Raw genomic sequence first — 24,189 nt, 5'->3', positions numbered from 1 at the left:
TCCTAGTAAAAGCTCTGATTGGTCAAAGGATTTAGTATTTCTCTATAGAAACATGTACTACCAATTGCGTAACTTTATGTCACTAGATTAACTCTCTGTCGCTCTCATGAATATGACCACAGCACTCCTAACAGAGATAAGTAGGACAGAGTAGGGAGATTGCCAATCTGCGCATGTTCCCTCGTAGTGAGATTGAAAAGAACTCATGGAGTTTGCAATATGGGGGCGGCCGTAGCCCAGTGAATAGGGTAGCGGATTCACGACCGAAAGGTTGTTGGAGGTTCGCGCCCAGCTTCTAGCGGCATTCACCAATGGGTTTTCATATGAAAACTTAAGTGAGTATTTATACGGATTTCGCCCAACACTGTTCGGATTCGGTGTATAAACTTTGTAGGTCCCCTCACGCTGAGTTTGAATAAGGCCCGTCTCGCAAGGTACATCGCCATCTATTGTCGGACTTCCAACCTTGATTATTAGGACCAGTTACTGGCACATGTCCCCCCCATTGGGGATACAGCCATAAGGAAAGGAAGGAAGGAGTTTGCAATATGCTTCACGGGCCAGTTGACGGCGACTCATTATGGAGTGCTGTCGGGAATTGTTTTTGCGTTATGAAATTTTAAATTTATTGTGAATCGAGTATCATGCTTATCTCATTGATAAAACGCTTATCTGCGACAGTTATAATTTGAAATTTCAGTGCTTCGGCATAGATTTAATCTCATTCCTGTTTATCATTGGAATTGTAACAAGGTGTCAATGATGGTCAGACTCACCGAGGAGATGGTCATCGCGCGTACGCGGATGTCCGACTTTTCTGCTGTGAAGAAATTAAACTGCTGGTTCGTATTTATTTCATATTTATTTTAGGATATCTATGTCACTTCTTCAGATTTGTATATTGGCTGACATTATGTTTAACTTTTGTAAAGATGACAAAAGATTTACTTTCCTCTCTATAATTTACATGTTGCGGTTTCTTATTTGGAAATCATGTTTCGTGTTTTCTTTTCTTTAAATTTCATTACTTTGATACTGATTTCTTTTTATTATCAATATTTCATGACAGTCTCCATCGAAATGTGTAGTTAACTTTGACTCAAATTACCAGAACTTAATTTTTAATATTTTTAAAGTTTTTCTTTTTTAGTCTTATTCGTTTTTTTTTATCGGGATTGTTATTTCATTATTTTCATTATTTATAAGACGATGTACGTGTCGCATTTTGTGAATCATTAGAGCGCGGATATAACTGTACGTAACTGTATACTCACATAATTTACAGTTATACTGTGGGAATTATCAGCTCTTCTACATCACATATATGTTCTCACGTGAAGTTACACTTGTCTCAAGTCTAATGTTTTCTTCTTATTGAAATATTGATTTTTCATTGATAATTTATTAATTATCTGTTTCTTGAGTCATATACTGTAATCGGTATACACGTACTTTTTTTTCATTGTTTTGTTTCACTTTCGGATTCCACTACATGCATTATTACACATTATTGAAATATTGCTTTGCTCTATTTTACAGGGGTACAGAACTTACTGATGTCAGTATCCTACGCAAGATGAAGAATGTCGAAGTGTTATCCTTAAGGTAGGCTATGCAAAACTGTATTTAATCGTTTAACAAATAAACAAACACTATATCTGGAGGACACATAGAATAAATAACAAAGAACTCATATCTGACTCTCGTTAGAAGATCTCAGGATGTCTTTCCAGGATTTTCATCCACTGTGCTTTTATTCAACATAACATTCATCTTGCAAGAACAAATATGTGCTTATGGAATGCGCAATAAAATTAACATATTAATTAGCATAAACCGTTATCTGAAGATATATCGTTCAACCAACGTATGCTGAATTAAATAAATGTCACATGTGAACTGATCATAATTTCTTGTATGCCTGGAGGCGCCTGCTAGGTCGTGTCTAAAAGCAGCGATGATTCATTTGGCGTTTAACCCTTTTTGCTTTTCCACCCGTCTCCCTGTGATTCATTCACATAACTCTATTATGCAGCTTTGCATTTTATTCAATGTAAGTAAGATTCAAAGTCAAATTGAATCTATATCACGTCTATATAAAGAAGTGGATCAACTGATTTCCAGACCATTGAATGAAAAACAAGAAAAAAAAATAAATGCTCGATTTTCGGCGACGTCATTTCGTCTTTTGGTTGTCACCATAAAAGCTACCGCATAGATCGTACTAATCCTATTACGGGCATGTTTGTATATTGCGAGGTGGCGTCAGGGCCGCAACCCACGTGTCCAAGAAGTTGTTCTGCCCACACGTGCTTTTCAACAAGAGTTTCAGTTTCAAAACACAAAGAACAACTGCAACTAAATGTTTGTTCTTTCGACTAGCGGCGGCTCTGAATTCCTCATTTAGATTATTATTCTTAGTAAAAATTTCCGTAGATACATTTTAGGTATACCGAACATTATTTAATTAGCAAAATGACCAGGTGTGGCTGTGACCCCTGCGTGCTGATTTCTATCACGCCTGATTTGAGGTTTAATTTTCTAAACTATATTGAAGGTGAGGCTGTTTAGCTGGTATACAAATGTATTCTTATAGCCTTACTTATAAGGTAGCTAGGAATTATTTCCGTGGATCTGTATTACATTAGGAATTCCACCATTTCTTAGTTAATGCAGCTGGTTTCAAGACCTATACACTTTCTTTTTCGAGACGAAGATATTACCCGTGACGATTTTATGGAATTACGCACTCTCGCGCGAAGATGCGCTCTGAAAAGTTCTTTAGCATACATAAGGACGATGGATAATTTAGAATTTATTTAAAAAAAAAAAGGAAAATCTTTGTGTTTCTAGTCATAAACCAGTTTCCCTAATCACAACTTTCTTCTTTCAGTGTGAACAATATCAATAGTCTAGCAGATTTTCAGTACTGCTTAAATCTTCAGGATCTTTTTGTACGCAAGAACAACATCAAGGACCTTAATGAGGTTTGTTACCTCCAGAGTTTACCCAAACTAAGAAATTTATGGCTTGGCGAAAATCCCTGCGCTGAACGTGAAGGGTAAGGATCTGAAAGATTCTCTGAGGATTTATAATCGGAATAAATTATTTGATGAAGAATTATCTTAGGTACAGATTGGCAGTCCTCAAAGCTTTGCCAAATCTTGAAAAACTTGATGATAAGGTCGTCTCCGCAGATGAGGTTCAAACTGCATTGACTAGAGGGCGAGTCCTGGTGCATCCATTGGATATGGATGCATCTTCTCCACAATCAGATCCAGTCAGTCCAGAGGTATTATCGACAACCTGGAGATCAGTCTGATGTGTCCATAGTATCTAGCCATTAACAGACTAATTAAAATAACAATGTGTGTTCGTACGTTAACACGAATCGTAACACCTTGTTTACTTAACATTTACAACACCAGGAAATCCCTGTCCCTGAGTACATTGAAGAACCAGAACCGGAAGAACACAGAAGATACAGTTCGTCCAGTGACCAGGTATCGGTACTAACAGTGCTTATACCTACATCTTTAATACTTTATATCTATATAAGTAAAAAATATATTTGATTCGATAGGCACCAAAACTTAATCTCTATCTTATTTTACAGAGAAGCTATGAGGAAGTTCCGCAAGTTCAGGATGAATACCATGACACTGATAGAAAAAATGCTAATTACAATGCTTCACCGTCTCATCAATTTTCACAAAACAACCAATACAGCTACGAGGTATGTTTTTTTCTCATTATTTTGATTAGTTTGCTTTCCGATTATGTAGCTTTTCACTCCAATGGCATGCTAGAGTGATATCTATTGAAATATCGTTGTACGTGTAAGCCGACTAGACCTTATTGATGTCCTTGTCTTTTTTTGTTTCTTTATTCATTTTTAACATCCTCTATGACACTAACAGCAACAGAACGGCCTGGCTAAGAATCAGAACAAAGAGGATACAATGAATACTGACTCACGTAACAACAGCGAGACCCTGACTACTAATTCCCACGAGTCAGCCAAGGTACAAATTCACTGAGAGAACACCAGCACGATATATAATACTAAACAACCTATGAGTAACTTCATTGCTATAGGTGTCACTAAAATCTATGCTTGATCATAAACTGTCTATGCGCAGATATGCTTGCTTGAGTCTGTCTTAGCTTTTACATATGAAAAACAAAGAGTAGAAATAGATAGGAATTATTGCTTTTTAAATTTCTAAAAATATCTATTAATCCTGTATCTAATCCTGGTCATAAGAATCGTCGAAACATCAATGAACTCTTCTGCTTGAGTTTTTTTTGCGTTTAATGAATTTTTTCCTTTTATATTTGCTATTTCGCGAGCGTCAACGTACAACATAGGATATTTTAGGATTACGATGACCGACACCCGGCTACCAGACATAATGGAGACTACGAGGATCGCAGAGCGTATTCAGAGTACAGTGGGAATGATCAGAGTCAGCGGTCCTATGTAACCGCTTCACCACGTACTCAGTATCCTCATGAGTATCCGGAAGATCGTCGAATAGACAGGAACAGTTACGAGTATGATGACAGGCGACAGCTGGAATATGACGAGCCACCTCAGCCTCCTCCACAGTCTAGACGAGCTTCGGCATACCAAAATGTCGACAGGGTCAGGATTCTCGATGGATATTTCTTTTTTATTTTATAATGTTAAATTTTTTGGATACTTTCTTTGATAAGAAGACAGCACTTTTGTTTTGGACACGTATTGTCTTTATTTTGTACGCTGCGAAAATAGGTGTTAGGATGAGAGTTGCATTGTAGAGATGCTTGTTTGTAGATCTTGTACAATGCGTAGATAGAACACGAGTAACCAGGAAGAATAGGTAACAAAAGTATTTATCAAGAATTTTCTTTTTATGGACTCCCAAGGATGATGATGGACGTTTTGTTCTAGGAGGATCCAGCACCAGGATGGGTAAGACACTCGGAAAAGGACAAATGTCGGTTTCATTACCATAGAAGACCAGTAACCAGGGTACGTAGTAACGAGTACGAACTTGACGAAACTTCATCCTCAAGGAGTATAAATAAATTTTATTCTTCACAGAATTCGAACATCCTCTCTGCCGTCCTGTGTCTTGTCAAGGAACTTGATTATCCAAGTTTGGAAGTGGTAGAGATGGCGGTGCGTAACCGTATGGACGAATTGGAAGAATGATATTCCGGACACCGCCCCCAGCCATCGCAGGGGGTGGTATTCTCACGGATTCCAGACAGCTCCTCGGTACCCAGTCCGGAGTTTTCTGATTCTTTGGACTCAGCAATGACATACAATCACAGACAGGTGGATGGCGATACGAGCAATCTAAACGAACGTCGTCTAAATGAGACAGACAGCCCAGAATCAAGAAGAACATCCTCCAGGAACAGTGGATACCTAGAAGGTCGACCTATCAGGAACGTCTCCATAGATCCAAGTCCGAAATACTTTGGCAATAACGGTGCAATCTACACACTCCGAGATGTGACGGATAATTCCAACCAGGAAGCAGCGGGTAACGAAGTGAGACGTGTGGCCAGTAGTGATAGCATCCCTTGTGGAGGAGGTAACCGTACCGCCATTCTCAATAGAGGACGTCGTGTTCTTAGTCAAGATTGCGTGCGGCGTTCCAAGAGTCCCGATGTTAGAAGCTCTTCAGTTCCCCTAAGATACATACAGTCAGCAAAAGGCACCTGGACTTACAATTTGTGAAGTGCACCTTCTTGAGGTATTCCGAGTGAACTATCAGTTTTCATACTTCATTTCATTTCAAATTTGAAAACATATCCAGTGGTGTCTGTACGTTGCAAAACTTTAAGACTCTTTCCTGACACTTGAACCCCCCCAACGGGGACTCAAAGCCACCCAAGGATAAATAAGAAGATAACTGAGACCTATTTCAGAACGGTTGAGTGTATCAAAAATTTAAGTGCAATATACAAAATATATGGACCGATATAAAACTATATGCATTATAGGAAAGCACGCGTGTGCCCGAGGATGTTCATAAGGATACTGATATCGCGATGTTCCGTCTATTTAGGAACATCTTGTACCTGTGCGTGAGTGTTACATAAATTCATAAGCGAGATATATATATATATATATATATATATATGTATAAGTATATTAACATCATATACAAAAAGATATTGGTAGTTATCTAACTGATTATTAACTATATAGAACGTTTCGCGGATCGAACGTCAAGATTTTTTGGGTCCCATCCCTTATAGGTTGTATGTATGTACACATGATGATTGAATGAGGGCAATGTAGCAGACCGGAAACACGTGAAGATATTTTTTAAATAAGATGTTTCCGGCAGTCGCCTTGTTATTGATTAATTATTGAGATACGGTGAAAGAATTAGAAAAATTTAAACAGGAACCAAGCAGTGAGTAACTAGTAATGAAAGTTATTTTTGAATCAATCATAGCCGATCCAAGAACGGAAAGTTACTAAAGCCAAATACTTATGAAATAATTAGTTAAGTTGTGTTTTTATGAGATGAAACAGATGCAATATCTTTTGTTATATGTAACCGTCCAATAGTACTGTTAGTATCTATTACGTAATTGTTAATATTATTGATGCAATAATTATATTATTAGAGTGCCGGCGCATTGTTCTTCCTTTGTTTATTAACTCGCCGAATTTTATTAAAAATCTAATGTCTCCGTTTAAAGTATTAAAAACGTGAATATCTACCACATTCCTTACTTGGTTCGCATTCGTTCTAGTCCAGATTTTCTGTATTCTTGGACTAGGACGTCCAGCGTCTCTATTGATAAACTATACTGTACTTAAATTAAAAGACACATCGCGAGGGAGAAATTAATGGAAAATCAAATAACTATGTGACGTTCTTAAAGCTTTCAAAAATAAAAAGTTAAGAATAGCTCGTTCACGTGTTATTCACTTTTGAACCTTCCGATTGGTGTAGGCAAGAATGATTATTGTTGGGCAAAGGTTCTTTCGTATTAAGGATATGAATAGTCTCATCACTCTTTACAAATTAGTGTCTCGCCAAAGGAACCCAATGTGGTTGTTGCATAACCATCGCTGTCCACACAGAATGGATAGCCATTGCTAGTTTGTTCTGGTTTATAATTCCCATTGCTTTGACACTGTAGAGAGAATGTTAAGTTCGCTTGACGGTAGATATAAGAATCTCTGGCGCAATCTGGAATTGCAAAAGAAAACACAATATTTGTTGAATACACTGTTCAGAAGTAATTGATAATTTCAATTAGTTTTACTCACTGCAATTTACTGTGAGGATGCTTGAAAGGGGTGTCTGATACAAGTCTATTCGCATCCCGTTCTTCCATAAACAGTACACACTGAAAAATATACATGAACAAATAATCGATGCTGACAATTAATAAATTGTAATCCTTAGTTGTGATACATGCATGGAACCATTTAAACTGTAATAAGCGTAGCTACCATCCCCATCACAATTTACAGTGTCGATGTGTGCATAAAGTCTACCATGTCTTTCTAGTTTATCGATAACTTCCAGTCTGGCAATGTGCATACTTTCACAGAGTCTTAAGTACTGTGAGCCAATCTTATCCTTGTCATCTATAAGGAAACATCAATTAAATTCTATAATTAGATATTATGTTTTTCCTTATTTATGGCTTTCAGTTAATAAACTCACAGCAAGAAAGATGGGTCATCATCGATTCAGGATACGCTCTCTCTGTTGGTTCACCAGTCTGTGGATCTACGCACCAGCACAATCCACTGTCACACTGTAGTTTCTCATAATTACCATCCTCAGAACAGTGAAGTGTCACATTCTCTCTACCCTGGTTCTTCAATGTGTCTCTTCTCCTACTGCAGGCTGGAATTATCCAAAACATTATCATGGAGTTTATAAGTATTTTGTACTTCTTATTTAATTACCACAGGTCATATTTCCTGCCGAGTGCCACCAGGACCATCCAAAGATTCTAGAGCCATTTGTATTATAACAAAAACAACGACCGTGCAATTGTTCGCCTTTGCACTGCACTGCTGACCAAGTGCCATCTTCGTCACAGGATGGTTTCCATAGATTATCACTCCATCGATAAGACATACAAGTGTCTACAGACAAAAAAGTAGTATCATGTGTCGAAAAAGAATTTCCCAATCAATTGTTAATAACTTACCAGATTCTACTTTACAGATGTAATTTTTATTACACTGTAGACCAGGTAGACAGGTAGTGTTTTTACAAGATTCATTAAGTCCTAAAATTGAAAGACTTGTATACTTCAATAGATAGTTACAAAGTTGATATTCTTTGACATTCTCTACCAGCTAATATACTCTTTGTTGAATCATCCAGGGAAACTATGTTGCGACTGACAAGGAACACAATAACTGTACCGACCCAGATATGCAGCCAAATCTGTAGCATCTTCAAATGTTTAGTTCCTTCAAGGATTACAGAAGACTTGACATTACACAGAAAATATAAAAAGAATATTATATCGAGTTTAAAGCATTCACAGAAACCACACAAGGTATCTTGAACTAGTGATATCTTATCAGTACCAAGTAATCACTAATCAATATCATTGATATTCGCGCCATAATTGAAAACATTAGAAAGTCAATAACGCATAATCGAAAACAAGTATATAACTTCAATGGATTTCTTATTGGCAGTGAATAATTTTTCGCTGAGTCCGCGTTTGAATCCAGCAAGGAGTTTGTTAAGAGCCATAATAAGAAAATGTTAATGTGTTTTCTATTATTGATGTTCAATTTCTTTACTCTTAGAGCTTCAAGTGACATCCATCTCTGTGAAAGTGAACTTGAGCAAGTATCATTCCATTCGAGTAATGTTATCCTATTATACCTTGTTACTTATAATTCATTCTATTTTAGATTACGCTATGTTTTCTTACTGAAGCTGGAAGTACTAAATCCAATATTGCGCGAATATTTTCTTAGACAGTCTGGTGTTGGATTACTTAATGTCTTTAATCAATATGATCTCATCCAAATAACAGTGGATCCTGTAAAGCGGGAATCCGTTTATCAATTCACAATGGCTACGAATATATTCATCAGCGTTATTGGTTACTGTTTCCACGTAGACGAGGTACCTCCATTGTTAATGAACGCGAGAAAAGATCCTGAGAAAATATATGAGAAGATGCCAACTCTCCAAGATCTCGTTTTGGCTGCTGAAAAAGAAATGGATATTGAGAATTTGAACACGTCGCAAATAGCTCATTTCAGAAGTATAGACCTAAAACCCGCATCTACATCCACCACACGATATGATGATTTAAAGGAATTTGAAGGAGTCCTTTACAATGTATCAATATTATAATTTTATCCTCAAATACAATGTACGCTGAAGAGGATCGTGGAAAATAATATACTTTCCGAGTTTACTTTTATAAACTGTTTCGATATTTTAAATCAAATCTCAACAAACTGGATGAGAGTTGAGCAAGCCAGTACCTATCTGTTTTTCTTTTACATAGGAAAATCCTTATAAGTCTGTCTTTCTCGCCCTCATGAGAATCCACTTTCCTATTAAATGTGGCGCCATCTTGTAATTATTTCGCATGTAGTGCCTCCATACAATTAAATATTAATTATCATTTGTAGCATATACGCTTACAGTTACTTTGATTTCTGATATTTGTCAGCTATGAGATAATTTTTATGAACATGATTTTATTTACTAGCATGAATGCTGTACAATTTAGACCAGATTTCTATCGTGTTTGTTTAAATTTGATTTAATCCCGCGTTTCTACCGCGCGTATCTTCCTACGTTCGTAAAATCCATTTATTTTGAGGCTACGTGTACGTTGCCTTCTAGATTCTTCTAAAGATTGGCACAATTTCGTATAAACGTATGTCATTGGCTGCTTTGGGAAACTTCTTTCAGTAACTTCCAATTACAGGGATTTACTCGGCCCTAAAGATACAACTTGTAATATTTTCAAATGATATTTCACGGATTTTAGAACACATTACCCATAGTGCCTTGCGGTACAAAGCGCGAAGTCTACAGTTGAACAAGAGTCTTTCTTTTTCGGGCCACGTGAGGAGGCAACGTGTAAATCTTTCTTCCTACGGTGATAAAGTAATTTGCACAAGCCGGTAGAAATCTGCTGAGGTATCTAATACAATCATTTTACTAATAATTATTCAATAATTATCCAAATTTATTTGAGAATTCATCAACCGAATTCTTTCAAGTCTTCATAACTTTTATCTACCCGTGAAACAAAGGAATCTCAACTTAACAAAGGATTCTGTGACTACACAGATCTTTCTCTGGTTTATTCTTTATCGAAGTATAATATATCATTTTTTTGTGATAAGAGGTGTTTTTATACTAATTTTGAAGGTAAAATAAAATTTTTTTCTTTGTCTTCAAAAAATTTGTCTACGCAATAGAATCATAGGAAAGATCAAAGAATTTTCGTACGACGAATTTCTAGGAATTATTTTTAATATGCTAGGGTATAACGAGGGGTTGCAATTAATTTTATTTTAGTTACAATGGGGGATGAATTGGGGCCAAGGGCATGGGGACGGGGCCGTGGTCGCGGTAGAGCACAAACCCAGGGTCAGGAAGCTCCTGCAGCCGCTAGTGGTGTAAGGCCTGCACAAGAAGGACGAGGATACAGACCAGGTGCACAGGCTCCTGCCCCTTATGCAAGACCCCCAGGTCCACATCAACAGCAACCACAGGTATAGGAACTTACCCCTTTTTTCTCAATGATCATCTTATATTTTGATTTATTATTTTATTTATTGCTTCCGAAGGTGGCTAGGCCACCAGTTCGTGGTGTGCAAGGGAGTTTATCTAGGGTAGGTCGTACTGGAGGATCTATGGATGTAGATGTTAGTGGTACGTACTAAGTTTTCTTTAATTATAGAGTATGATAAAATATAAATAATTATTTAATTTTTAAATCGAATGAAAATAATCATTTAAATTTTCAGCAGAAAGTGTTGGCAGAGGTACGACTGGAGGTGGTGATACAGCAGAAGCTAGTTCATATGGACGTGGAGCTATTAGGGGGCGACGTCCACTTCTTTCAGATCAGCTTATAACTCGACCAAGAGATTTAGTTTCGAAAAAAGGTTCAATAGTTAACTTTTAAGTTTTATAGTTTTTAAAAAAAATTTTATATTTTTCTTAAGGTAATATGCTTACAATTTATATGTTTTAAAATTTTATTATTTCCGATAGGAGTATCAGGTTACCCTTTAACGTTGACCACTAACTATTTCGAAATACTCGCTAAGAAAGAATGGTGCCTCTATCAATATCATGTCGACTTCTGTCCAGAAGAGGATCGTATAGCTGTCCGTAAAGGACTTCTTCGTTTGCATAAAGAGAAACTTGGTGGAAATGGGTACATATTTGATGGCAGTGTTCTCTTTACTAGCCATCCTTTGCAAGAGGTATAGAGATCTTAGTATTTAAAAAGCTATAACGAAGGACGTTGTTATTTATGGGTATTCCTGTTAGAATATTAAATGTTTATTTTCTTTAATTTTTCAGAAACTTGAATTCGTATCAACTAGACAATCTGACGAAGCTGAAATAAAAATTACCATTCGCTTTGTGACTGTGCTGGATAAAAGCAATCACACATATGTTCAGTTCTTCAATATCTTGATGCGTAAATTTTTACATCACTTGAAGCTTCAGCAAGTGGGCAGAAATTACTTCGACCCTCGGGCGAAGATTCAGATAACTGAGTATATGTTAGAATTGTGGCCAGGATATATTACTGCAATAAAACAGCATGATCATGGTATCTTAATGTGCGCTGAGATCTCCCATAAGGTGATGCGAAAGCAGTCCATCTTGAATCTGTTAGAGGATGCACGAAGGAAGAACGATCGGGATTACAGAGTATATATCTTTATTTCTAAATTTTTGAAATAATTGTAAGTGATAATTAATTACTCTTGCACTTACATTTTAGGCTCAATTTTTAGCAGAAGTCATTGGCATGACAGTTCTTACTGACTATAACAATAACACTTATCGCATTGATGACGTGAACTTTGATCTTACTCCAGAGAGTACGTTCGAACGAGGTAAAGAAAAAATCTCGTACATAGACTACTACCGAACACGATATCAAATCCAAATAAGGCAACGTCATCAACCCTTATTGCTGTCGCAATCAAAAATGAAAAATCGTCAAACTGGATCCAAGGATCTTGTATATCTGGTTCCTGAGTTATGCCGTGCTACTGGATTGACTGATGAGATGAAGAGTAACTTCAATTTAATGAAATCTGTCTCCAATCATACGAGGATTGGGCCGCAGGCTCGTATCCAACGACTAATGACTCTTAACAGTCGGCTACACGCTGAACCAGCCGTGATCCAAGATCTCACTGAGTGGGACCTAAAGTTAGAGAGAAGTTTGTTGAACGTACAAGGAAGGCTTCTGAACCAGGAGCAGATAGTGTTCGGTCGGAATAAGAAGATCAGGAGTGGAGAGCAGGCCGACTGGGCCTCAGGTTTTCGAGGTGCTGAAATGTTCGTCACAACAGAATTGAAGGAGTGGGTTTTGGTGGTGACGTCGCGTTCAGGTCGGGATGCTGAGGTAAGTACTTTAATTTTCGTTAATATTTATTGGCAATGATATATACATACGTATTTACAATAGATAACATAGATAGACTTTATGGTAAACGACCATAATTAATTGTTTCCCAGAAATTCTTCGAGAACTTATCCAGAACATCCAGACCGATGGGTTTCAACATCAAGCCACCAAAGTACTATGAACTCCGCGAAGACCGCGCCGGAAATTACACTGATGCCCTGGAGAATATAATGAGTTCCAGCAAACCACAACTGATAATGTGTGTTGTGCCGAATAACCGGGCTGATCGTTATTCGGCCATTAAAAAGAAATGCTGTGTAGACAGACCAGTCTGTAGCCAGGTCGTTCTTGCGAAAAATTTAAACCCTCAGAAAGGTGGTATGTCAATCGCAACCAAGATCGCAATCCAGTTGAATTGCAAGATTGGCGGCGCCGCATGGTCCGTAGAAGTTCCATCGGGAGGACTGATGGTGGTTGGATTCGATGTCTGCCACGACACCGTGAATAAGAACAAAGACATTGGTAAGAATTTGTATTGAATTCAGCTGAAAGATATTTTTCTATTCATGTTTCTTTTTAGGCGCTATGGTGGCGTCTCTCGACAAAAGCTTGAGCCGCTACTACAGTGCAGTCACCATGCACAGAAATGGGGAAGAGCTCTCAAACAATCTCTCAATGAACTTGGTAAATGCTGTACAGAAGTACCAGCAAGTCAATAAGGCTCTGCCAACGCGCATTATCCTCTACAGGGATGGCGTGAGCGACGGTGAGATCCCCTACGTATACAGTCATGAAGGTCGTATGATCCGCGAGAAGCTCGCCGTTCTTTACGGGGACCCTAAACTTGTTAAAATGGCAATAATCATTGTGACAAAGAGAGTGAATACTAGGCTCTTTGCTAATGGCAACGTCAATCCACCACCGGGAACCGTAGTCGATGATGGTATCACCGACCCTGCTAGATACGATTTCTTCATCGTGTCTCAGTTCGTTCGCCAGGGTGCTGTTGCACCCACGAGCTACAATGTTATCAGCGACAACGTCGGTCTCGACGCCGACAAACTTCAGCGTTTTACCTACAAGATGTGCCATATGTATTTCAACTGGGCTGGTACCGTCAGTGTTCCTGCCCCTTGCCAATATGCTCATAAGCTCGCCTTCCTCGTGGGACAATACCTTCATCAGCAACCCAGTACAGCACTAGAGAATCTTCTATACTTCTTGTAAGGGCAGCCACGGTAAGTGATAGTGAGCTGCTTTATTACAGATACATACAAAAAATAATAATGTTCCTATCATCATCATTATGTTACGAACGATACACGTTAAATGTCATATATAGTTTATAATCAAGATTATATTCAGAGATTTATCATACGGCACATTATATATGACGTACAACTATTCAGAAAATATGTTTCTTGTTTTTAACTGAACGAGTTACACTTAACTCGGTGGGATATGTGGAGTTCTTGACATACCCTAATTATTTTTTTACTACTCATATTGTATGCCATGAAAACTCTGAAATTTATTATAATGCTTAATATCCTTTTTTTTTATCGTTTCTGCCTAATTCTTTATTATTATGCTATGATCAATAGCAAGTTTTTTATACCAAAGAATCACAAGTTCTAGAGGGATTTAACAAGTGATAATAATGTAAGCAGTGAATAATGTAGAAAATCAAAGAACTTGTTGCTTACAGATGTACCTTTAGATTATTAATACGTAAGAGCAGATGCTTTTAATACTTTTGAGATTTGATACTTTAAAGAAGGTTAAGAAAATTGCAAGATTTCTTTTTTTTTTATCGTGACTAAACCGTACTGTTTTCAATTTTATTTGTGCTAATAAAACCAGTAAAAGATTTGATTGTAGAAAAATATTTAAAAAAGAGGGCAGAAGGAAGAAAATCCTTCGGGAAGTGTCTCGAGACATAACAAATGTTATAACATTTCTCTAGAGTATTTTAACAAACTGAGAAAGCTATGTCGTACTCCAGTTACGCTTTAGCTCTATTAATGATAAATATTAGTTTTCTACATTTAATTGAGGTTTATTTTTCTGACATTATCATTTTTTTTTCTTCGTATTCTACATAATACATTAAGGGAGTAAAAAAAAATAGCGAAGAAAAATCGTGAAGGGAGTAGCGTTTAATTTCACACCTGTTATATTTTATAAGATAACATTAAGAAGGAATAACCAATACTGTATCGGCATACGGTCATGTATACTTAATAATTTCCTTTAAATAATAAAAATCGTATTTCAAAAGCAATGCTTTCGATTCTACGGGTGTACTTGAACCTTCAAAATTATCGTTAAGTAATTTTCACTTTTCTGTTTTATCTTAAGATAATATAAGAATTGTTTATGTATTAAGGGGGATACTATCATTGTTGAACAAAAATATATAAAAATTAATATTTTACATATTGGCAAAGCCTACTTACATTTTGCACGTGTTCATTTTTTCTTATTGATCTGTCATTTCAACTAAGTTGAAGAATTTGTGTTCCAAGTTCAATGAAAGGCTAAAACGATCTAATAAGATGCAATAAGGAATTTTTAATCTCAAAATTTCTTTATTATTCTCCTTAGCTACTTTTGCAATGTAACGACAAATCTCGTTGACTACCCGGTAATAAAATACACTCTGCGCCTCTTATTACTTCTCGGTATAGATTATTATCAGTACGCAGAACTTGATGCTCCACTCACAATCAAGTAATAACAAAAATAATTATGAGATTCTAAATATATTCGTATTGTTCTTTCTCTTCGTATAATTCATCTGTGCCATAATTAGCATCCTTCTACACAGATGTAAATAAGTTTTCTTTTTAACCTACATATTCTTTTCTTTGAATTACAGTATAGTTTCTGACTGATTACATTGCTAGATAATATTCAGGACACGAGTATTTATCCCTTTTAAAGGATTCTAATAAAGATTTATTGTATTGCTGAAAATGCATCTGGAAAAAAGTAATAGAATTAGATAAAAGGTAACGATTAAGAGCACCGTGATGGGAAAAGAAAAATTAATACTGATATATTAAATTGTATATCGCTAATCGCTCTTATCAAACTTCTAAAATTCTAATTCATGCAATAAAATATATATGCGGTCTTTGAAGGTATATCACATTTCACGTTAATATTCTATAGCGAAAGATACCTGTTTCTTGACGGACAAATTTTAAACAGAAGACTTTACCAGTGATTCTTCTATATATATATATATATATATTTTTTTTTTTAATTACTGTATCTATTTTTGTGGTGTATAAAGGAGAAGGAGTGAAAGAAACAAGCAAATCATTCAACAGAATTAATTTAGAATCTAATTCAGTGTACGAAGTTTAAGGAGAGATCATGAAAAGAATAATTTGACTTATGAAAACGTCTCAACGATATTAATAAGTTTATATAGTTCTCGACCCATTGGAAAAAAAGATGCTCATCGTGTCTCCTCCACATCATCTGCTGCTGTATTTATGACTTTGACTTCGTCGGAGGCTGGTTGACGATGACGTCCCAGACGGTACTGGATCTTCCTTATCGATTGAGGAATTATAATGTTGTTATAGCAACACATGCCTATCAGAAGTATAGCGAATCCCAGCAACTGAAATAATATTAAAAATTCATTAATTATTACAGACAATTGAATTATTTGTTTTAATATGACTTTGTTACTTTACCTGTAGATAATGAAATGCTTGCCAACGAAATAATAAGGAGAACAGCCAGATGAGTATAGTACGTACGCTGTCCAGTATCATTCTAGTGGTTGCACTCAATTCTTTGGTGATGCTGATACCAGCGAAATTGAAGAAGGCTATGCTCACGGTTATACCTGAAGAGGAAGAAATGCTAAAGTATTGTGAAATAATTTTTTTAAATATTTTAATCTTACCGACTATGGCCATTAGGAGATATCCACTATTTCCTATCTGTACAAAAGCGTCCAAGGTATCTTCGAGAGTTCCTCTAGAATTGTCAGCGAAGGGTGGTACTGCACGAATAAAATTCAAGGGCACAATAGCCAGACAAATACCCAGGAATCCAAAAATGCCTGAATGACAAGAAAATTAAATGTCTAATTCATATTGGAGGAAGAAAGATATGTGAAAATTGTATCCTTTGATCCTAAAGTACCTTCCCAGCCTACAGCTTGCAATGGTGGAATATCCAGACCAGATACAAACTTTTCTTCTACCACCATTTGAACAGACGAGATGATCTGGGCGCAGACTATAAGTAGATCTCCGGTAATTACAGAATTTACACTTGTGTGATCAGCATTGCCCGTAACTATGTCGCTAAGTCCTACTATTCCTAGGCCGACTATCACTAAACTGATACCGGACCATTCGCGGACGCCGAGTTCTCTATTGAGGAAGGCGACGGAGAAGATGCCAGTGAAAACAATGACTGCTCCCCGTAACATCTGAAAGCTGCTGGCGTAGGTCATAGTGAGCCCAATGTACATGACAGTGGTGGCAAGCATATCACATAGAGCAGGTATAGCCAATACTGTTGGATTGAAAGTCCGCGAACCTTTCGTAAGTGGATTGTTGTCCACAGATCCATCCTGAGGAGAGAGTACAAGGACCTCATGCAATTGAAGACCATAATAAATATCCATTGCATAGATCAGGAACGCACCGTTCGACGATTGTAATAGCAAAATGCTACTTTGAAGACCAGAAGACACATCATTTCTCCTACGAACATGAAGGAAGACTGCATAAAGGGATGATTGAAGTGTCTTGGTTGGCCATCAGATCCTGGGACGATCTGCTTGTCAGCATACCTAAGAACAATAAGGTAAATAAAATTGTCCAAGAGGTTTTACATCTGTTATTCAACTTACTTGACTGAGAGAGTATTAAACGAGCCGGTGATTACCATCAGGACAGCTAATATCGTTTGATATGCCATTGCCATCGTGTAAACCAGCTATGAATTCCTAATTGTTTAAGAATTTTATTGCGGCACTGTATGTGAAAAACAAAGACACAGTCACAATCGCAACTAATTATATTTAGTCTAGATTGACAGTTGGTAATAAAGCCTGTTTAAAACCTGTTGAAAGTCGTTGGTATACACTGCGCCACGACGTAAGGCGTCCAAGAACTCGCTATGTTACCGTAACATTCACAGATAATTCGTGTTTAAAATTTCCTAAACGAAGATTATGCTGCGTCAGCTAAGAGATATTACTCAGTTCTATTATCCCGTTCAGTGGACCCTCTGATAAACTGACACAAGTACTTTGATCCTGGATTCTTGGTGTGGGGAGTCACTGGCATGAACTGTTAAATCAGTTAGAAACGTCCGGACAGAATATTCTGAATAATTCTGAGTTCTTGTCCAGCACAGTGGACAGTAGGGTCCCTAGACTATCTTTACAACGTGGTAACTTTAAAGAGATCCACTCTGATTCTTTTGTTGATACGGACAAAAAAGTTCAAGTTGGAATTATTTAATTGTAACAGCAAATTCAACAAGATTAAATTAACTTCACATTGTATTTTTTTTAACCGTTTGAGAGAATTTACATTCCTTACTGGAATTTGACAATAACGGTACCCATTGTAAAATAAGGGATGGGGTGCATACCTACACCATATGTTTTGACCCGTACTCCAACCGTAATTTACTACTATTATTTCAACTACTTTCTAAAACTTAAGTTTCTTGAAACAGTAAGAAATTCCTATATTTGACAAAATAAAAATTTCTCGTGCAATTGTCATACAATAATTATATTTCAAAATATAAATATTTCATACTCATTGGGTCGTCTTCTCGGTTACAATTATTATGGGACTAGTGGAACTATGAATAAAAATGTGAAAAACAAATTATCGTTAAAGAAATGAATTTCAATGTTTGAATACAATATTTGGTTTTCTTAAATCTCCTATTCTTTAAGGGCTCTTGGAAGATTTTGTTAATATAACTTTTGCCTGCTTATCATAAATGACTTTATTATTTCAGTAGAAGAAAATCTTATTAAAATGAAATTATTCACAGTGCACATATACGCTCATACTGTTCTCGAAGATCCCTTTTTTTCTAGGTATGAACTTGGGCCATCTTCTTCCCTTTCTCAAGGATATCTCGACACAGTCTCGTACCATTGGTCGCTTCTACAAAATCCTTTAAAACCAACCAATAAAAAAGTCCAGGCGGAGTTATGCTAATTAGATAAATGACGTTGCTACCTAAGTGTAAAAGGAAACTACACAGCACTATCGCCTCATATACTTCCGATCTACATTCACAACCAGTGTTATGGGAATTTTTAAACGTATTTTTCACACCGCTTTGCAGTACAACAACGGGAGATTGTTAAGCTAGAGTTTTTTGTTATTGTGAATATAAAGAATTTAGGATTGTAACTCGTGTAATTTGTTAGAAAGAAATTAAAACTTGGCGATCTAGGAAAATTGAATCAGGTATTTTATTCAATAATTTTGAAAATCCTTTGTTATTTCTAAATCTTTTATTCTTTTATTATTATACAATTATTTGGGTATGTAATGAATATTTTGATAGGCTTATAGAATAACACAATGGTATAGAAGTTGAAATTCTTTGTGGCTACTTATATCACAATGCGTGCGTTTGTAATTCCTATAGCTAGAATATGATGATGCGTCAGCACGAAATAATCTTTGTATGAAAATTATTGCATCATATTATGCGAGGTAGTTTTTTAATTATATGATAAAATAATTTAAGAAATTCATTATAACTTTCTTTTAACGTATAATAAAGTCATAATGTTGAAGAACTAAATAACAGTATTTAAAAACATTTGAAAGCATGTTGATCCTAATACCTCAAAATAGTGTCCGTTATATATCGAAGAAAGTAATAATTTTCATAATTTAAGAAAGGTACAATGAATATATTCGAGCTCATAAAGTTACATATTTTTCAGTAAATACCTTAATACTTTTCTTAAGTATTTCTTTTACACACCCCATTAATCATTCATTACAATTGCGCCCCAATAATAATTTCTTAATTCTATCGATTATAGTTTGTCCACAATGCCCGTCCTAAATTCCCGTTATATCATAAAGCAAATTTTTCCTACATGTCACCCTACCACTGACCATAATCTTTGTATAAAATCGAGTTAGTCATATTTTTAAAATCAGTTTTCCGTCCGACGCTACATAAGTAAGAGTTCTTGTTATCCATTTTTTTAAATCTTCAATATAAATTTCTCATATAAAAGAAGTGATCGTTGCGTCATGAAAATGATCGATACATTTCCTTTGATTTTTTCGAAATTGACTTATTGCATATATTTCTGACAAAGACCAAAACATTTCTTTAGGATTATTTTTGAACAGTTTTTTAATACATTATAGTAAAATAAAAATTGTCATTCTCGTTGTTTCAGCTCAAATGGCTGATGAATTTACGCTAAATGCATGGGGTCGAGGTCGCGGGCGTGGTAGGAAACAGACTCAGGCTCAGGATAATCCTGGAACAAATGGTGTATCAAAGCATGTACAAGGAGAACGAGGAATCAGACCTGGAGCACAGGCTGAAGAACCTTCTTACGCAAGGCCTTCAGGTTCATGTCCTCAACAACCACAGGAACAAGCACAGCCACAGCCACAGCTACAAGGACAGGTACACCTTTAATTTCTGCTTGCCTTTTATATCTTATATCTTTCCCATTTTCACTTTATATTTATTCCCGTCGCAGTGGTCAAGACCACTATTGCGAGGTATGTCAAATAGTTTACCCAGTGCAATTGGAACCTCAAGACCGGTAGACATTGAGCGTGGTACGTATTGCTATTAATTTGTACATTATTTATTAAAGCCTGAATATGAAAATTATTTACTTGAATGTTTCAGCTGTAAGTGTTGGCAGGGGTTCTTCTCGAAGTCGTGTTGTAGCTGAAAATATTTCATTTGGTCGTAGAGAAACCAGGGGACAAGCGCCACTTTCAGTAACTAAACCGAGCAATTTAATTTCTAAGAAAGGTATTACCTTTAACAGATAATTTCTCATAATTTGCAGTAACAATATTGCATTGTTCAAAGTAATGTGTATATAGTTCATATTCAATAAATATACTTTTCGTCGCAGGAACTTCTGGGCACCCTCTAGAACTGACTACAAACTACTTTGAATTGATCTGTAAAAGTGATTGGCATCTGTATCAGTACCACGTTGACTTCTCTCCAGAAGAGGATCGTATAGCTGTTCGTAAAGGACTTCTTCGTTTGCACGAGGATAAACTTAATGGATATATCTTCGATGGCAGCAGTCTTTTCACTAGCCACCCATTACAAAAGGTATGCAGGGATTAATAAAATAGATACGTGTAAAAATGTACAACTTTGGTATTACAATACTAAATGCTTTTATTTAAACATTTTTTCTTAGCTACTCGAATTTACGTCAACTAGAAAATCTGACGAAACTCGAATTAAAATCACCATACGCTTCGTAGGTGATGTAGAAAGAGGCAGTCCCACCTATATCCAAGTCTTCAATGTCCTAATGCGCAAATTTCTTCAGCATTTGAAACTTCAACTAATTGGCAGAGATTACTATGACGCTAAAGCAAAGATTCAGATAACCGAATATATGTTAGACTTGTGGCCGGGATACATTACTGCTATAAAACAACATGATCATGGCATCTTGCTGTGTGCCGAGATCTCACACAAGGTAATGCGACAGCAGTCCATCTGGAATCTTCTGGAGGATGCACGAAGAAGAAATGGTGGAGATTACAGGGTAAATATTGTTCTTCAAGTTGTTTCTTGTATATTGAGCTATTGGTTATATGCAATTCTTAACTACTTTATTTCTATTTTAGGCTCGCTTCCTAGCAGAAGTCATCGGCATGACTGTCCTTACTAGCTACAATAATAAAACTTATCGCGTTGATGATGTGGTTTTTGATCTTACTCCCGAGAGTACATTCAAGTTGCGCAATGGAGAATCCATCTCCTATATTGATTACTATCGAACAAAGTATCAAATTAAAATAAAAGAGCGTTATCAACCTCTATTGCTGTCTCAGTCAAAAATGAAGAATCGTCAAATCGGAGAGAAGGACATTATTTACTTAGTTCCCGAATTGTGCCGTGCTACTGGATTGACTGACGAGATGAGAAACAACTTCAGGCTCATGAAATCTCTTGCTAATTATACGAGGATTGGACCTCATGCTCGTATTCAAAAGTTGATGTCATTTAACCAGCGGCTACACTCTGAACCAGCTGTAGCTCAGGATCTAAAGAAATGGGACCTGAACCTGGACAAGAGATTATTAAGTATACAGGGGAGGGTTCTTAATCAAGAGAACATTTTTTTCGGTCGGAATAAAAGAATTATATCTGGAAACGAGGCCGACTGGTCGAAAGGTTTTCGCGGTAACCATTTACTGGTTACAACTCAGTTGAACAATTGGCATTACGTGGGGCCTTCATTTGTAAAACGAGATGCTGATGTAAGTATTACATTTATACTAAGTAAGGAAGTAACAACAGAAAATACAAAAGTTAATATTGTGATTGCATGTACAATATTACAATAATATCTATAAATTGTTTAATATTCCACAGAGATTCATAGAGAACCTAATAAAAGCGTCATCACCGATGGGATTTATTGTGAAACCTCCCACTTTTCACGACGTTCGGAACGAGAATGCCGGCAGTTACGTCGATACACTGGAGAGGATCATGAGGTCCTTCCAACCCCAGCTAGTGCTTTGTGCCGTGCCGAATAATCGTGCTGATCGTTATTCAGCTATTAAGAAAAAGTGTTGCATAGACAGACCAGTCTCAAATCAGGTGATCCTTACGAAAAATCTAAATCCTGAAAAGGGTGCTATGTCAATCGCCACTAAGATCGCTATTCAACTGAATTGTAAACTTGGCGGCGTTCCGTGGTCAGTTGAAATTCCACGATCAGGACTTATGGTAGCTGGTTTTGATGTCTGCCATGATACTATCCACAGAAATAAAGATATTGGTAAGATTTTGTAAAAATAATTATATAAGTGCAATTGTTTTTAACTATTTATTTTTTATCAGGTGCTATGGTGGCATCTCTCGACAAAAGCTTCGGCCGCTACTACAGTGCGGTTACTATGCATAAGAATGGAGAGGAAATGTCAAACAATCTTTCCACGAATATGGTTGACGCAGCCATAAAGTATCGTGAAGTTAACAAAGAGCTACCAACGCACATAGTCCTCTACAGGGACGGCGTGAGCGACGGAGAGATCCCCTACGTTTATTCCCACGAAGTTAGGACCATCCGGGAGAAGCTCAACGCTCTTTATAAGAATACTAATCCCGTGAAGCTCGCCGTAATTATCGTGACAAAAAGAATTAACACCAGACTTTTTCTCGACCATAGCCTAAATCCACCACCTGGTACCATTGTTGATGATGGCATTACTGACCCTTTGAGATACGACTTCTTCATCGTCTCTCAACATACTCGACAGGGTTCTGTTGCACCTACTCATTACAATGTCATCTATGACACCCTGGGTTTCGATGCTGACAAGATTCAACGTCTGACGTACAAACTGTGCCATATGTATTTCAACTGGGCTGGTACCGTCAGTGTTCCTGCCCCTTGCCAGTATGCTCACAAGCTCGCCTTCCTCGTGGGACAACATCTCCATCAGCAACCCAGTACAGCACTAGAGAATTTACTATACTTCCTGTAAGAGCAGCCACGGTAAGTGATAGTAAGCTGCTTATTACACGTACAAGAAGCAACAAATGTTCCTATCCTGTTCTTATTATTTGATTAACATATGTATAGTTTATAACTAAGAATATTACTTCAGTTAACTACGTGGAATATATATGAGAAGCTTTCGAGGAGCAGTAATTATTTTGTTTTACTGTATTTTATTATTTTGTATTTTATAAGAATGCCCTCTGATTCATTTTTTTAGTTCTTAGGCATAACTGCATGGAACATGTTTACCATATTTTTTCTCGCAATAAACAAATGTATTACACGGACTAATGTTTGATTGAAAACTGCGAGTTGAATCAGTTGTATTAAAATTTACAGAAATTATTGAATTCCAGATGTAGATTAAGAACCAATAACATATCCGGCGTGTTTTATTTCAAGGCAATGCATGCGTTTAATTATAGTCGATTCGTGAGTAAATTGTGCTTTAGAGCACATTTTTTCTTAATACTCTTAATGTAGCGTGTTCTGCAAGTATTCTCTTGGCATTGTAATCGTAATTATGTAATGTATACATATATCCTTGAATTAAAATATATAATCATTGATTACGATAAAGAAAACTGTTTGTAAAAATTTTATACCTAGACTAGCGTAGTTTGGTTAGGATCTTCTTTTTATCAGTTAATAGTTACAATTATTCAATTGAAGGATTTGTGAGCTCTGTTGCAAATATTATAGGGAGAGAATAATGATATAATTATGATAGGTAACACAACCAGTTTTTATTAGTCACTTAGAATTCACAAAGTTCCCAATAGCATTTGGTC

At 36.5% G+C, this 24,189-nt stretch overlaps 6 protein-coding genes across 16 annotated transcripts; 4 read left to right on the top strand and 2 right to left on the bottom strand.

Moving 5' to 3' along the window:
• The first annotated feature begins 189 nt into the window (after positions 1 to 189).
• On the top strand, positions 190 to 6,923 carry LOC107268830 (protein tilB homolog). 5 transcript variants are annotated; one of them, XM_015741982.2, is made up of 11 exons: positions 190 to 335; positions 478 to 842; positions 1,540 to 1,605; positions 2,894 to 3,061; positions 3,130 to 3,292; positions 3,429 to 3,503; positions 3,617 to 3,736; positions 3,921 to 4,025; positions 4,382 to 4,648; positions 4,937 to 5,017; positions 5,090 to 6,923. In XM_015741982.2, the coding sequence occupies exons 2-11, from the start codon at positions 760 to 762 to the stop codon at positions 5,198 to 5,200; spliced, it is 1,239 nt and encodes a 412-aa protein (XP_015597468.1). In that variant the 5' UTR covers positions 190 to 335; positions 478 to 759; the 3' UTR covers positions 5,201 to 6,923. The 5 variants fall into 5 exon arrangements, with proteins under 5 accessions (XP_015597468.1, XP_024942267.1, XP_024942275.1 ...); XM_025086499.1 differs by lacking the exons at positions 190 to 335; positions 3,429 to 3,503 and having other exon boundaries at positions 396 to 842; XM_025086507.1 differs by lacking the exons at positions 190 to 335; positions 4,382 to 4,648 and having other exon boundaries at positions 396 to 842.
• Positions 6,924 to 6,994: 71 nt separating this feature from the next.
• LOC107268836 lies at positions 6,995 to 8,563 on the bottom strand. Of its 2 annotated transcripts, none has more exons than XM_015741996.2 (7): positions 8,336 to 8,563; positions 8,188 to 8,268; positions 7,940 to 8,122; positions 7,692 to 7,877; positions 7,441 to 7,612; positions 7,289 to 7,368; positions 6,995 to 7,208 (listed from the first exon to the last, which is right to left on the bottom strand). In XM_015741996.2, exons 1-7 carry the CDS (start codon positions 8,436 to 8,438, stop codon positions 7,027 to 7,029), a joined length of 987 nt encoding a protein of 328 aa, XP_015597482.1. In that variant the 5' UTR covers positions 8,439 to 8,563; the 3' UTR covers positions 6,995 to 7,026. The 2 variants fall into 2 exon arrangements, with proteins under 2 accessions (XP_015597482.1, XP_015597492.1); XM_015742006.2 differs by having other exon boundaries at positions 8,327 to 8,404.
• Positions 8,564 to 8,715: 152 nt separating this feature from the next.
• LOC107268848 lies at positions 8,716 to 9,436 on the top strand. The gene is made up of 2 exons (XM_015742015.2): positions 8,716 to 8,842; positions 8,912 to 9,436. The coding sequence occupies exons 1-2, from the start codon at positions 8,757 to 8,759 to the stop codon at positions 9,360 to 9,362; spliced, it is 537 nt and encodes a 178-aa protein (XP_015597501.1). The 5' UTR covers positions 8,716 to 8,756; the 3' UTR covers positions 9,363 to 9,436.
• Positions 9,437 to 10,009: 573 nt separating this feature from the next.
• Positions 10,010 to 14,914, top strand: LOC107269361 (piwi-like protein Siwi). Of its 2 annotated transcripts, none has more exons than XM_015743126.2 (9): positions 10,010 to 10,163; positions 10,548 to 10,744; positions 10,820 to 10,904; positions 11,003 to 11,140; positions 11,250 to 11,464; positions 11,565 to 11,921; positions 11,995 to 12,627; positions 12,741 to 13,152; positions 13,211 to 14,914. In XM_015743126.2, exons 2-9 carry the CDS (start codon positions 10,553 to 10,555, stop codon positions 13,855 to 13,857), a joined length of 2,679 nt encoding a protein of 892 aa, XP_015598612.1. In that variant the 5' UTR covers positions 10,010 to 10,163; positions 10,548 to 10,552; the 3' UTR covers positions 13,858 to 14,914. The 2 variants fall into 2 exon arrangements, with proteins under 2 accessions (XP_015598612.1, XP_015598605.1); XM_015743119.2 differs by having other exon boundaries at positions 11,000 to 11,140.
• Positions 14,915 to 15,201: 287 nt separating this feature from the next.
• LOC107269373 (solute carrier family 35 member F6) lies at positions 15,202 to 17,975 on the bottom strand. Of its 2 annotated transcripts, XM_015743141.2 has the most exons (7): positions 17,731 to 17,975; positions 17,519 to 17,642; positions 17,311 to 17,458; positions 16,801 to 17,236; positions 16,559 to 16,717; positions 16,344 to 16,498; positions 16,100 to 16,267 (listed from the first exon to the last, which is right to left on the bottom strand). In XM_015743141.2, exons 2-7 carry the CDS (start codon positions 17,590 to 17,592, stop codon positions 16,100 to 16,102), a joined length of 1,140 nt encoding a protein of 379 aa, XP_015598627.1. In that variant the 5' UTR covers positions 17,593 to 17,642; positions 17,731 to 17,975. The 2 variants fall into 2 exon arrangements, with proteins under 2 accessions (XP_015598635.1, XP_015598627.1); XM_015743149.1 differs by lacking the exon at positions 17,731 to 17,975 and having other exon boundaries at positions 15,202 to 16,267; positions 17,519 to 17,592.
• On the top strand, positions 17,346 to 24,009 carry LOC107269356 (piwi-like protein Siwi). Of its 4 annotated transcripts, none has more exons than XM_015743108.2 (10): positions 17,347 to 17,472; positions 18,731 to 19,109; positions 20,069 to 20,304; positions 20,381 to 20,462; positions 20,536 to 20,664; positions 20,771 to 20,979; positions 21,071 to 21,427; positions 21,510 to 22,145; positions 22,261 to 22,672; positions 22,735 to 24,009. In XM_015743108.2, exons 3-10 carry the CDS (start codon positions 20,074 to 20,076, stop codon positions 23,379 to 23,381), a joined length of 2,703 nt encoding a protein of 900 aa, XP_015598594.1. In that variant the 5' UTR covers positions 17,347 to 17,472; positions 18,731 to 19,109; positions 20,069 to 20,073; the 3' UTR covers positions 23,382 to 24,009. The 4 variants fall into 4 exon arrangements, with proteins under 4 accessions (XP_024942074.1, XP_015598594.1, XP_024942069.1 ...); XM_025086301.1 differs by having other exon boundaries at positions 17,440 to 17,472; positions 18,715 to 19,109; XM_025086306.1 differs by lacking the exon at positions 18,731 to 19,109 and having other exon boundaries at positions 17,346 to 17,472.
• The last annotated feature ends 180 nt before the right edge of the window (positions 24,010 to 24,189 follow it).

The sequence above is a fragment of the Cephus cinctus genome, unplaced genomic scaffold (assembly GCF_000341935.2).
Source record: "Cephus cinctus unplaced genomic scaffold, Ccin1 Ccin1_scaffold0068, whole genome shotgun sequence".
In the NCBI taxonomy this organism is placed as follows: Eukaryota; Metazoa; Arthropoda; class Insecta; order Hymenoptera; family Cephidae; genus Cephus; species Cephus cinctus.
This window is presented reverse-complemented; position numbering and strand designations above follow the sequence as displayed.